Source organism: Danio rerio, chromosome 1 (genome assembly GCF_049306965.1).
Source record: "Danio rerio strain Tuebingen ecotype United States chromosome 1, GRCz12tu, whole genome shotgun sequence".
NCBI lineage: Eukaryota > Metazoa > Chordata > Actinopteri > Cypriniformes > Danionidae > Danio > Danio rerio.
In genome coordinates, this window is record NC_133176.1 from 57,700,197 (window position 1) to 57,714,921 (window position 14,725).

The window sequence follows — 14,725 nt, forward strand, 5'->3', positions numbered from 1 at the left end:
GCAGCGCGCTCATTACATTTCATCTTCAGAGGCACAACTTGTTTGTTATATCAGAAAAGAAGTCCACAGAGGCTTCTCCTATCACACAAAACTACATATTTCTATCTGATATTTGGCTCCAGTGAACATTTTGTTTTCTTTGACTCATTGGATTCAAACGCTGCTTTATTCACAAATGTTTTGTGCCATATTTCAGTCAATCTAATTTGCATCTTTGGATGGAAACTTAGCTACTGTTTTTTTTGTCTTCAGGGTCTTCGTTCTAACGCTCTCCTGCCGTTTGACGACACACACGAGCAGAGCAGTTTCAGAGCACGCAGCACCAGCCTGAACGAGAGGCCCAAGAGGTACACACACACACACACACACACACACACACACACACACACACACACACACACACACACACACACAGTGTTATGGCCGGATCATGGTTTGTTTCATGTCAGGGATTACTATGGGAAGGACTCAAAGCATGGTTGTCATCCAGACGCCTCATTGCTTCATTATTTTGGTGGTAGTGTCGTGTTTTTTTGATTTGCGACAGTTTTCTCAGTTCTACTCGTGGATGCTGGTTTATTTGACTGTGGGACGTCTCTGTCTTTCCTTCTCTCCCTCGTCTTTTCTGTGTTTTCTCCTTCTTTCTCTTTGTGACGACTGACTCTCACATCAAAACCATTTACACACATTCATTTATGAGTTCTAGCCACTCAAGATCATTTATGTCTCTTGTTGTTTTAATTGTATTTAAAGAAACAGTTCATCCAAAAATGAAAATGACATCTTCATTTACTCACTCTCAACTTTTTTGAGTGAACACAATTCAAGATATACTGAAGAATATTGGACAACAACTGCCATTGACATCCATAGTAGGAACAAAACATACTATTGAAGTATCCAGTTCTTCACTATATCCTCCTTTGTGTTCAACAGAAGAAAGAAACTTAAACAGGTTTGAAAGAATAAGAAAATGATGGATTTCGAGATTTGGGTGAACTGTCCCTTTAATAGATATTTTTTGATTGGTATAATTAAAAAAAAAAAGATTTAAACTGCATTTTATCTAATAAAAATGAGCAATATTCTATTATTAAAACATTTACTTTACTTTAAAGTACTTTAATTTACTTTAGTTTTTTTAATCTTATAAATATATGAACAATTATGGCTGTAAATAAATAGCTTTAGCAAAACAAACGTTTGGGCGTTTTAATTTGTTTTGTTTTTTGTTTTGTATCTTTCTTTTGGTTTTGTTCGTTTTTCTTTTGGTTTTGTTTTGTTTTGTTTGTATTGGTTTTGTTTTATTTGGTGTTTTGTATAGTTTGGCTTCTCTGTCTGTTTTTGGTTTTGTTTGTTTTTGTTTATTTTGTTTATGGATTTTGATTTGTGTTTTGTTTGGTTTGGTTTAGTTTTTTGTTTAGTTTTATTTATTTTGTATTGTTTTTGGTTTGGTTTTTGTTTGTTTTGTTTTTTGTTTTGTTTAGTTTGTTTTAATTTTTTGTGTTTGTTTTGTTTTTTGTTTTGTTTAGTTTGTTTTAATTGTTTTTTGTTTGTTTTGTTTCTTGTTTTGTTTTGGGTTTTGTTTTTGCTTTTTTGTTTAGTGTTTTTCGGTTTGGTTTGGTTTGCTTTTTTTTTTGTTTGGTTTAGTTTTTTGTTTTATTTAGTTTTTTTTATTTAGTTTTTTGTTTTACTTAGTTTGTTTTAATTGTTTTGTGTTTCTTTAGTTTTTTGTTTTGATTTGATTTGTTCTGTTTTTGCTTTTGTTTCGTTTTGCTTTTGTGTTTTGTTTTGATTTGTTCTGTTTTTGCTTTTGTATCGTTTTGCTTTTGTGTTTTGTTTTGCGTTTTGCTTTTTTGTTTTGTTTTTTTGTTTTTGTTTAATTTTCCAGTCCATGATAATTAGAGAGCATTATAGTCAAGATCTTAAAATAAAAAGGATGGTCAAAATGGCTTAAAAAAAGATACACGTTTAAAGAATAATTAAAAGTGCACAACAAACCTAATGAAAATAGCTAAGATTTAAACAGCATTAAAGTTTAAAACAATTCCAAACATTAAGAAAACTATAAAAGTATCACATAACGCTGGATGGAATTAATGCTTAGTTGGAATTTTTTTGCTGCTTTACCACCATTTAACTTAGTAATCAAATTACATTAGTAAGTATACAAAATGTGTTAATATGGAGTTTAATTTCTAGAAACCAAATCAGAGTCTCATCCTGTAAAGGAGGTAATGTGATATAAAATGAAGACACCACATCTGGATTAAAAGTCTTTTTTTCATCCTTTTCCTTTATTATTTCTGTTCTGTTCATTCTTTTTTTTTCTTCTAAAAGCAGCCACCATCCCATAAACCACTTTACTTTTAACAGGACCTAGTAGACTTCACTAAACCATTTTAACCAGCAAAAACTAGTGCAGTAATCAGTGCATTGCTCTCATTGTAACAACAGGTGTTTTTCCAGCATTATAACTAATAAAAACCCTCCAAAAACATCCACAAAACCACCTCATGTGCTGATATATTCCAGGTCCATTACATTTTCTGTGGAAACCATTGTGTTTTTCTTTTTTCTCTCATGTTTTTTTGTTTTGTTTAATCCTGTGTCTTGTCTTGTCATTGAACCTGGAACTTTGAATGAAACGCCTGGTAGAAGAGAAAGATCATTAAAACACATTTACATGCAGCAGAGCAAACTATGTATTCATTTTTATTCTATTTATATTTTTTTATATTACATATATTATTATACTTTTATATTGGATTATATTGAAATTTATTTATTGCTGACACAATACAACACACATTTAAACATAAACGTTGTCACAAAATAGTAATAATGAAATAAATAAATGAGGTGAACACATGCATTTCTTTTATTTCATTATTTATGTGTGTGTTGCATTATATGTTCCATTATGCAGGTATTTAATATGTATTGTAATTGTATTCATGAATAAATTTAAATGTGAACCTGCACCTCTTATAGATGGATTTTTGGGAATAGTCAAAATTAATTTTTATTTTATGCCAAAAATAATTGAAATCTGCTTTGAATCCCTGCTGTTCGACATTATAGCACTTATTTCAGATTATAATGTGAATAATGTGCGTGTAAAGTCGTTCAGGTTTCAATTGTCAAATCCTTTTTATGATTTCTCTGCTTTGGCAGGTCTAGCGTTCTCTGTTCCAGCTTCAAATGTAATCCCATTCAGTCATTTATTTGTGTGACACACCAAGTCGACATCAAAGTACGAGCAGCAAGCTGCACTGCAATACAGCAAAACTCTATTCAGAAGCTAAATTAAAGCTAGGAGTGCACTTATTGAAACTGTAAAGTAAAATCTTATCAGTGCATTTTAATGATGTTCTTGTTACATTACTGTCATAAAATTATTTGCATATCGTAATGCTTGAGTGAAATGACAACGTTAGAACTGAACTTTTTTTTGCTCTGGTCACATTTATTAGTTCGCAAAACTGAATACTAGATACAACGTTTGGAAGAGTTTCAAAGAATCTGTGATTTGATTTGTATTGGAAAATTCAAAATAAAAGTATCCTAGAGTATTGCTAGTTTTCAAAAATAAAAATTAATTCTATTATTTTTATTAATTATAATATAAATACTGTAGAGTTTTTGTTAATGCTAACAAAAATGAGGGTGGCTTAATAATGATGACAGAAAAGTCATTTTTGGGTATACGAACGCTTAATTTTTTGTGACTGTTGGGATTTGTTTAACACATGTTAAAAAGGCAACAATTTAATATATAAGATTGTCAAATGTTTAATTCATCATAATTGTTTTAAACCGTGTTTACGATTATCATTATGTCAAAATTTTAAATAGGAATATATGACTATTTTTATCCTCATTTTAGGTGGGAAAAAGTGTAATGCGAATAATAAGAGATGGAAAGGATATGTCCTGAATAAATTCTGACGTAGCGAACATTACACTTATGTGACCGTATTTACTTGTTTACTGTTGGTTGCTAGGTTACCAATACTACAGTCAGCCACTCTAACAACTTGATAAAAAGCTCAACTAGTTCACGTTTGGGGTTTGGCTTTTCGCATAATTCGCATTTGTTCTTTTTTGCAAACTTAAAAAAATAACTGTTTACAAGTGTCCTTTATGCCAAATTTCAAATAAAAATTAGTTTGAAAAAAAAAAAACTATTTTCAAAAGCGTAATGTGAATAATTAGAGAGGGAAACACATTTCCTGAATAAACTCTGACGTAGCAAACATTACACATCAAAATCCATTATGCTAGCCTTGTTTACTGTTGGTTGCTAGGTTACCAATTCTATAATACCACTCTAATAACTTGATGAAAGTGCTATTAGTTACCAATACTATAGTTGGCCAACCCAATAACTAGACAGAGGCGCTACCAATTTGCATTTGGGATTTGCATTGTCACATAATTTGCATTTGCTCTTTAAAAACTTATTTTTATGCTGTTTATACATATTCTTTACGTCAAATTTACAATAAAAATCTTTATTCGTAAATAATAATAATAATTTTCATCCTCGCTTGAGGTGATTTTCAAAATCATAATGTGAATAATGAGAGAAACACATTTGTAAAATAAACTCTGACGTGGCAAACATCACAGATCCAAATCCAAATATTACAAATGCTTTATGCCTGCCTTGTTTACTGTTGGTTGCTAAGTTACCAATACTACAGTCAGCCACTCTAATAACTTGACGGAGGGACTACTAATTTGCATTTAGGGTTTGCTTTGTCACATAATTTGCATTTGTAACTTTTTTGTAGTGTTTACAAGTATCCTTTACTTCAAATTTTAAATAAAAAATATTTATTCGTAAAAAATTATAATTTTCATCCTCACCAGAGGGGATTTTCAAAAGCATAATGTGAATAATGAGAGATGGAAACATGTTTGCTGAAAAAATTTTTGACGTAGCAAACATCACACACTCAAATCCAAACATTACAAATGCGTTATGCTTGCCCTGTTTACTGTTGGTTGCTAGGTTACCAATACTATAGTCAGCCACTCTAATAACTTGTTAATAACTCGCAGCTAGTTCACATTTTGAGTTTGCATTTTCCCACTTTTCGCATTTGTTTTCTTTTTTTGTAAACTTCTTGCAAACCATGGAAACCCGGCTAGTAAGAACTAGACATTGACTGTTGGCTTGGTGTCTCACTTATTTGCTGTATTAAATCACACACATGCATTTGCTCATATCATTGTTTTCTTCTAGATATGAATTGATCATAGCAGTGCTTTTCCCTCTCCCTGTTTCAATATGTTTGTGCTCTCCAAGAGTTACCTTTCATTTCCTCCAAAAACTCTTTCATTTCTTTCGTAGAATGCTGACAGTATATATTGCTGACTTTTATGCCTTGTTATGTGTCTGTTGATCTTTTTTATGCTGTTTCTCCTTCCAGTTTTCTGTTTCCTTACTTTGTTTTGTAAATGTCGTCCCTGTTTCTCTGGTTCTCAGTGTGCACTGCTGACCAAGTTACTTTGTTTTCCTTTCACTTCCTTATTTGCCCCTCCCCCCCCCCCTCCTCTGATTGGGCCATGCGTGGTGGGTGTGGTTTGTGGGGGCGTGTCGACACCTCGGATCCGTCACCTGTGATTGGTCGCCGGCACCGTTTCGTGACACAACGTCTCCACAACCAATCGCAAACTCCCACATCCACCCATGCCGACGTGGTAAAAAAAAAATTCCCCAAATTCTCCCCCCACATTCCTCTCTGGTCACGACCTTACCTTGACGCACACCTGACTTCGTTTGCCCTCTGGGCAGTTTGCGGACGACCAAAGTGGCGAAGCAAGGCCCCAGCGCAAACTCTCCCGTTAAAGACCTGAAAGACCTTTCGGCCATGGACGCCTTCCGCTCCCGCAGCATCAGTGTGTCCGAGCATGCTGTGCGCAGGTAGAGCAATTTTGGTAACCTCAAAACCTCAGCAACCGGTTATTATTCTCCCTGCTTTTTCTTTTTCTTTAATCTGTATGCAAGGACGGTGGGTGGGGCTTGATGATTCGGGGCAGGGCGTTGTCTTGGCGATTGCGGGGTGGGCGTGGACATCTGGTTTGAGCTCATTCTGAAAAGGGTGCATGCTGGAGGAGGGTTTTGTCTTTTACTTTCGGTGTTCATTGGTGATAACATTGAGTGCATGCATGCGCTAATGCCTTGCGACTGACTAGCGTGCATCTGTTTTGATTTGGACCTAACCCCGTTTTTGCATTTGCTTATACCATGCTTAATTGTTTGCTGTATGTGATGGAGTCTGTTTGATGTCCTTTTTTTCATTGCCCAAAAAATACACAATACAAATGCTGTGCTACGGAGCCCCTAAAGAGACATCGGCATAGATGAAAATAAGCTTGATATTAAGTTTGTTATTCTTCCTCTCCGAAAAGGCCTTCGCAAAATCGTGTTAGCTTTTTTGCGCGGTTTTGGGGGTTTACATTCATACAAAGTTTACATTCCTCTTAGAAACTTTGCATCAACGTGAGATTTTTAGCGTTCTATTTTAACATTTATTTATGAGATTTTTATGACAGTTATCAAACAAAAGTAACAGAAAACAGTAAAAACCAGCAGTTGCCACCGTGGTTGTCCATGCCACAGGAGCGGTAGTACATGACACCCAGCTAGTCAGCCAGGTATCGCAAAGGCCTTTCCAAAAATGGCCAGTTACAAAAGAGAAAGTGATAAATAGAAGACTTTGACGAGAAATGGATTGACATATTTGGTAGTTGAGAAAGCGCCGCTCCAAAGTGTAGAGAAGCCTATTTTCCAAGAAATGCTGGTGGTGAAACAATGAAGCAATATACCCTCTCTTGGCCACAGTTGCGAAAAAGTATCTGCATTATGCTACAAGCACATTGTCTGAACCCCAATTAAATCTTCGCTTAAACCAAACAAAGTCAACATGTTAGTTTTATCTGGCAAAGAATTTAAAATATAAATGGAAAACAAAGGTGTATAGAGTTAGTAGCCTACGCTTTTTTCAACATCTGACCTGTATTGTAATTAGCAGGCTAATCTTTTTTTTTTCTTATTATTATTAGTTACTATTAATGTGAAAATGACTAGTGGTCTCTGCTAAAATTAATTTAACGGCAAATTTATTTTGCGTTTTTTTTGCAAGTGTGTGCAATAGGCAAGAAGACCAATCAGAACGGGATTGTGTTTAGTCAAGCCAAGTCAAAAGTTTGCATTTATTACAGATATTACACTAAAATGAAAACACTAGCTGGCCAAAGACGCTAGAGTAGTATGGAAGCCTGGCATAACCATAATAAAAAATATGGGTTTTAAAACGAAATGCATTCGAGTAAGCAGCACCTTAATAACTTTTTTTAACCAGGTAAGCCAATTGTGAAGTAGTTTTCATTTACAGTGACGACAAGCCCAAAAGGCAACATAAAAAAGCAGATGTGTTAGCATGCAAAACGTTTATCTTGCCTCGCAAAACCTTTTCCGTTCCACTTAGAAAATTTACGTTTACTCATGAAATGCTTATAATGAAGTCTGGGAGAAGAACGACATTTCATTTGTTTTGTAAGATACTGCAAAGCTTCTCAGGTGAAATGCAATACTTTTTTGGCGGGAGCAAAGTATTTCAGGAAAGTGACGATTTTTTGTGTGTGTGTGTGTGTGTGTGTATGTGAGAAAATGTTAAGGTTAATGAAAGCAATCGCATTAGGATAAAATAATTCTATGTTTCGTACTCTTTAACTTTTCCTACATCTCCGTTTTCCTTTTATGGGCTTCGTAGCACACACACACACTGGAGGCATGTGCTTATTACAAAACTAAAGTATGCAGACGTAATCCAGCAACTAGCTTCTCGATCTCTGCTGTTTGAATGAGATTGGTGGCAGTAATTCCGCTCCCAAACACCAGGGGGTTCCACTTGCTCAACCTGCTGCCTGTTTAACCTTCACTCACACATGTCACCTGCACTCATTCACACACTCTTTGTGATCCAGGTAAAGTATTCATCCATGTTTTCATTAATCATGAACAGAAGTCGCGCAAAAAGCGACGCAGGCGTGCCGAAAACGTTTCACTTTCGCCCTCTTCAAATGCTCGTCCTCTATGTTTATTTACCTTTTTTAATGCTTTGAGGAAAATTTTAATGCTATTATCATAATAATTTAGTCTTGAATGTCATGTTCATGTGTTGTGCGATAAGTCAATATATTGATTATTGTGACTAGCTTAATAGTAAGAAGAAGAAAAAAATACTATAAAGGATGTCAATGTCTGATTTTTCCAGCATTCTTCAGTATATTTGTGTACTCTAACATGATCTGGAACAATTGAAGGATGAGTAAATGACAGTTAGCATTTTGGTGTGAACTACCCTTTTAAAAATGAAGCCTAAATTCTACTCCTTTATTAATCAATGCCACTCATATCCAGCAGATGGCAGTGCGGCATCAGACGAGATTCACAGCAGCGTCCTGACAGTCATTGAGTAATATTCGGCCCCTGAACGTCTGTGTTTTATTAACCCAGTGCGTGTGATTAGCATAAAATCTATTAGATCTCCCAGTTACAGGATGCTAATGAATAGAGCGTCCTCTATTAGCAAGCACTGGGACTCCATACGGCATTTTTGCTTGATTGTTTAGCGTCTCTCTGCAGATTATACGCTGCCATCGGTTTACTGATTGCCTCAAGAATTTCGAGCCAAAGGGGATTTATTTGGGAAATTTCAAGGTCGCTCGTTATGATGTAGAACTAATGATGTAGATCAGGGGTGTCATGTCTCGGTCCTGGAGGGCCAGTGTCCTACATGTTGTAGTTCCAACCCCAATTACACACACCTGAGCCAGCTAATCAAGCTCTTTCTAGGTATGCTAGACACTTCCAGGCAGGTGTGTTGAAGCAAGTTGGAGCTAAACTATGCAGGACACCGACCCTCAGGACTGAGTTTGCACACCCCTGATGTAGATCCACATGACAAGCAACTTGATACATCCTGAGGTGAAAGTTAAAAAAGTTATGGCTTCAGTTTTACTACTATCAGATTTATTAATGTTATAATTTTATCTTATTCATATGTAACCTTGTCTAATTTTATAACTTTATTTAATATATTATTTATTTGTTTATTTGATATTAGAATTAAATACTGCTTTAAATAAATAAGTAAATAAATATGGTTATTTTTAAATTATCAAAAATCTGTTTTATTAACTATATTTAAAAATCTAAATTGTGTATAAGCTTTAACTTTATCTGACTTTACAATTAATTACTTTATAATTAATTATTATTATAAATTGAATGTCTTATATCAGTGTAATACAGACTTTAAATAAACAAATAAAAATATTTTACTTTAAATCTACAATTTTTTTTAAATGATTAAAAAAAAGTAAAATAATTGTAATATTTTGAATGATTTTATAATTATAATTTTGATCATTTTAATTCACATTTAATAAAACAATTAAAAAAGAAATTATTAATAATAAAAATGTCTAGAAGGTTTTGTCTTTAGTTTTGTCTAAATATATAAAAATTTTTGGATATCATTTTTATTTATTTTAGACATTTTTTCTTTTTCATATGTAGCAGTGTCCAATATTATATAGCTTTATTTAATGTATTATTATTTTATTATTTGATAATAGAGTTAAATATTTCTATAAATAAGTAAAAAAATTGCTTATTTTATACAACCAAAAATGTGTTTTATTAGGTTTAATTAAAAACAAAATTGTGTATTTCCATTTACTTTTGTGTCTGTCTTTACAATGACCTCTAAAGTAAGATAAAAAAATGATAGTTAATTTTTTATTATAAATTGATTGATTGTCTTATATCAGTGTAATACTGACTTTAAATAAACAAATAAAAATATTCTACTTTAAATCTACAGATTTTTTTAAATGTAGCAGTGTCCAATATTATTTAGCTTTATTAAATATATTATTATTTATTTGATAGTAGAATTAAATATTGCTATAAATAAGTAAAAATTGCTTATTTTTATATGATCAAAAATGTTTTTTTTTACGTTTAATTAAAAACAAAATTGTGTATTTCCATTTACTTTTGTGCCTGTCTTTGCAATGACCTCTAGATAAAAAATGATAATTAATTGTTATTATAAATTGATTGTCTTATATCAGTTTAATACTGACTTTAAATAAACAAATAAAAAGTTTTTACTTTAAATCTACAGAAAAAAAGCATTTTAAATTACTACAAAAATTAAAAATCTAAAATCATTGTAATATTTTGGATTATGCCATAGGTATAATTTAGATCATTTCAATTCACATTCAATAAAAAACCTTTTAAAAAACCTTAAAATAAATTTATAATAATAAAAATATCTTACTTAAAGGTTTTGTCTATTTTTTTTAGATATCAGTTTTATTTATTTTAGACATTTTTCTTTTTCATATGTAACTGTCCAATTTTTAATTGCTTTATTTAATGTATTCTTTATTCATTTGATATTAAAATTAAATATTGCTATAAATAAATAAGTAAATAAATACACTTATTTTTATTTAAGATTAAAAATCTGTTTTATTAGGTTTAATTAGAAACAAAATTGTGTATTTCCATTTACTTTTGTGTCTGTCTTTACAATGACATCTACAGTAAGATTGAAAGAATAGTAAGAAAAAAAATATACACATATATATTGTTATAAATTGATTGTTATATCAGTGTAAAACTGACTTTAAACAAATGAATACAAATATTTTAGTTCAAATCTACAGAAAAAAAAATATTTAAAATGATTAAAAATAATTAAAAATGTAAAAAAAAGTTATATTTTGGATAATTTTATCATTATGATGTGGATAACTTCGAATGTCATTTAATTAAAGAAATAAAACACAAACTTAATACACTCCAAAAAGAAAAAAAAAAACCTAGTAATAATGAATTCTTACCTAAAGGTTATGTTTTTATGTCCAAATATCTGTTGTTACATCAAGACTCATTTTCTAGACCAGTAAAATAAATTCAATTCAGTTGATCTTTATTCCTACTGTACTTTCCCAATGTAGATTGTGTTAAAGCAGCTTCACATAGGAGTTCTAGTAAACTGAAACTGTGGCAGTCCAGTCAAATCACTTTGTTTTCAGCAAAAAAAGTTTTTTTTTTTTTGTTTTTTTTTTTATTAATTTATTTTTTTAATAAAACAGGCCAACTAATCTGCCAATGGGCTCAGCAAAACAAACTAAAAGCAAGAGATTTACTAAATTTTGACTTATTTCTGCAGTGTAATGTTAGATTTGATCTAAATGTCAAGCAATTTGACATTTGAAAGTGAGCTTCAGAAAAACGCAGGGCTTTAGTTTTACCTTTTTAATCTCTCAGTATAGGATCATCTCATTAAAAGTGAAACCTTTCGCCTCTACCTGAATGAAATATTAATTGCTCAGTATTTCAGATCTGATAAAGACGTATTCCGCTGTGTGCCTGTTAAATGCATTGATATTCTGCACCTGCGTCACTTAATGCATCACTGAAGTATTATTAGTGCGACAAACCGCTTCATTTGCGGCGCACTCATCAACAGTCGAGCGATACGAGCATTTGAAGAGACGCTGAACAGTGAAACATTTTCTGTGGAGTGAAAAATGTTTGTTTTTAATTGTGCCTTTTGTAAAAGATCAACTGGCTTAGTATTTTTTTTCTATTTCTAAGGAAGTGTTATTTATGCTGATGTTATACGTGATTGTTTTAAATAATAATAATAATATTACACTTTAAAAAATGCTGGGTTGTTGCAACCTAATGCTGGGTCAATCGGATTAAGTGATCAAGTGATTGGTTAAAAATGGCTGATTCATTTACAACAAAGCGATTTGATTTGCTGTGCCATAAATTTTCACACTGATCATCCTAAGTAGTATTCGAAGAGAATTAGCGTGTCCCGAATTATAGTATGTTAAAAATGAAGTCAGTGACTGAGTTGCTGTGTTCCAGTTCACACACTATTCGTCCTAAATAGTATTCGCAAATAGAATGAGTGTTCCAAATCAGAGTATGTCAAAAATCAATACTATTGATTCATTCAAAAGGGCTGATTCATTTGAGTGAGTTGCTATCTGATAAATTAGCATATCATTAATTCTAATTTAGTATTTGACAATAGAATTAGTGTGTGCTAAATCATAGTATGTTGACAATCCATTCAAGTGATTCGTTCAAAATGGCTGATTCATTTAGAACTAATCGACTTCAGTTGTTGTGTACCAGTTCACACACTATTCATCCTAAATAGTATTCGAAAATAGAATGAGTGTCCCAAATCAAAGTATGTTAAAAAACTAATTCAATTGATTCGTTCAAAATGGCTGATTCATTTAGGACAAACTGATTTGAGTTGCTGTGTTGCAGTTTGCATATTATTCATCCTAAATAATATTCGAAAATAGAATTAATGTGTCTCTAATTATAATATTTTGAAACCGAGAATATTGTCTCAAATGTGACTCACTTGATACAGTCTTTATTCATGACACTGTGTGATGATGGAGCACTCGTGTAGACACACACTGGGACTGTTGTGCGTGTGTGAGTGTTTATTGTGCGATGGATTGATGGGTTAAGGCTCAGTATGGGTAATCGGAAGGTCATCGGATCAATTCATGGAGATAAAGTCAGTTTTGCCCTTGAATAAAGGGTCTGACGGCATGTTGCAGATTCAACCTTATCTCAGGCGACTGCATCAGAGAATTCCTACAGAAAACACAACATCATACCTGGTGAAAGCGCCCCACTTTCTCACCTTTAATGTTGAAAAGCATTGTAGCTCAGTGGATAGCACTGTAACCTCCCAGCAAGAAGGCCACTGGTTCGAGTCCTGACTGGGCAAGTTGGCATTTCTGTGTGGAGTTTGCATGTTCTCCCCGAGTTGGTGTGGGTTCACTCCAAGTGCTCCGGTTTCCCCCACAGTCCAAACATATGCGCTATAAAGGAACTGAATAATCTAAGTTGACTGTAGTGTCTGTGTGTGTGTGTGTGTGTGTGTGTGTGTAAATGAGTGTGTATGGGTGTTTCCCAGTTGTGGTTTGCAGCTGGAAAGGCATCCGCTGCGTAAAACATATACTGGATAAGTTGACCGTTCATTCTGCTGTGGCGTCCTCTTGATAAATAAGGGACTAAGCCGAAAAGGAAATGAAGCAGAAATTATGTTATAAAATAATTGTTTGAATATTTTTTTTTATATCAAATAAAATTTGCCTTTTATTAAAAAAAATTCCATAAAATTTGTCATGAACTAAGAATGTATTTTGCTTTATATGATATATAAATATATGCACACTTCAGTTTTATTCAGTGCAACTATTCAATGGCTGTTCTGAGTATTTCAGAAACCGCTGATCTACTGGGATTTTCACGCACAACCATCTTTAGAGTTTACAGAGAATGGTTCAACAAAGCGAAAATATCCAGTGAGCGGCAGTTCTGTGGGCGCAAATGCCTTGTTGATGCCAGAGGTCAAAGGAGAATGGCCAGACTGGTTCCAGCTGATAGAAAGGCAACAGTAACTCAAATAAGCACTCGTTACAACCGAGGTCTGCAGAAGAGCATCTCTGAGCACACAGCATGTCCAACCTTGAGGCGGATGGGCTACAGCAGCAGAAAAGCACACCGTGTGCCGCTCCTGTCAGCTAAGAACAGGCAACTGAGGCTACAATTCACACAGACTCACCAAAACTGGACAATAGAAGATTGGAGAAACGTTGCCTGCTCTGATGAGTCTCCGTTTCTGCTGCAACATTCAGATGGTCGGGTCGGAATTTGGCATCAACAACATGAAAGCATGGATCCATCCTGCCTTGTATCAACGGTTCAGGCTGGTGGTGGTGGTGTAATGGTGTGGGGGATATTTTCTTGGCACACTTTGGATCCATTAGTACCAATTGAGCATCGTGTCAACACCACAGCCTACCTGAGTATTGTTGCTGACCATGTCCATCCCTTTATGACTACAGTCTACATCAATCTTCTGATGGCTACTTCCAGCAGGATAACACACCATGTCATAAAGTGTGAATCATCTCAGACTGGTTTCCTGAACATGACAATGAGTTCACTGTACTCAAATGGCCTCCACAGTCACCAGAGCTCAATCCAATAGAGCACCTTTTGGATGTGGTGGAATGGGAGATTCGCATCATGGATGTGCAGCCGACAAATCTGCAGTGACTCTATCATGTCAATGTGGAGCAAAATCTCTGAGGAGTATTTCCAGTACCTTGTTGAATCTATGACACAAAGCATTAAGACAGTTCTGATGGCAAAAGAGGGTCCAACCCGGATGTACCTATTAAAGTGGCCAATGTAAATACATATTCATAATTGACTTTATATAGTTTTAGTTCACTTTAAAGTTTGGATTGTTCTTATTTTTGGTGTATTAGATTGTTTCCGTTTATTAATTTCAGTCCAGTACAGTTTCTTCTTCTCTTTTGCTTGTTTTTGAGTTGTGTGTTTGTGACAGACTCTCTCTGTAATCTAATAATCTCTGTAATCAGCTCTCGGTGTTCTTCTTTTCTTCGCTGGGCTGTGGTTGTTTGCTGGACGTGTTGAAGACAGCATATAATAGTGATTGTAATGGCTGTTCTGGGGGTCTCCGCGGGTCACTCTGACCTTCTGTAAAGAGTGTGTTTTGCTGTCCGTGTGGTCTCTGATGCCCACACACACTCTTCTGTTGTGCTGAAG

The 14,725-nt window shown here is 33.8% G+C and overlaps 1 protein-coding gene across 9 annotated transcripts in view; it reads left to right on the top strand.

Moving 5' to 3' along the window:
* The window catches only part of tsc2 (TSC complex subunit 2), a 79,735-nt gene that overhangs the window by 28,056 nt on the left and 36,954 nt on the right, over window positions 1-14,725 (top strand). For 5 of the 9 annotated variants that reach the window (XR_012402443.1, XR_012402448.1, XM_021475603.3 and 2 more), the window contains 2 exon segments: window positions 253-347; window positions 5,807-5,935. Coding sequence is in view for 5 of the 9 variants with exons in the window: in XM_021475603.3 (XP_021331278.2) it covers window positions 253-347; window positions 5,807-5,935 (224 nt within the window). In the remaining 4 variants the exon portion in view is untranslated. 9 annotated transcript variants of the gene reach the window in all.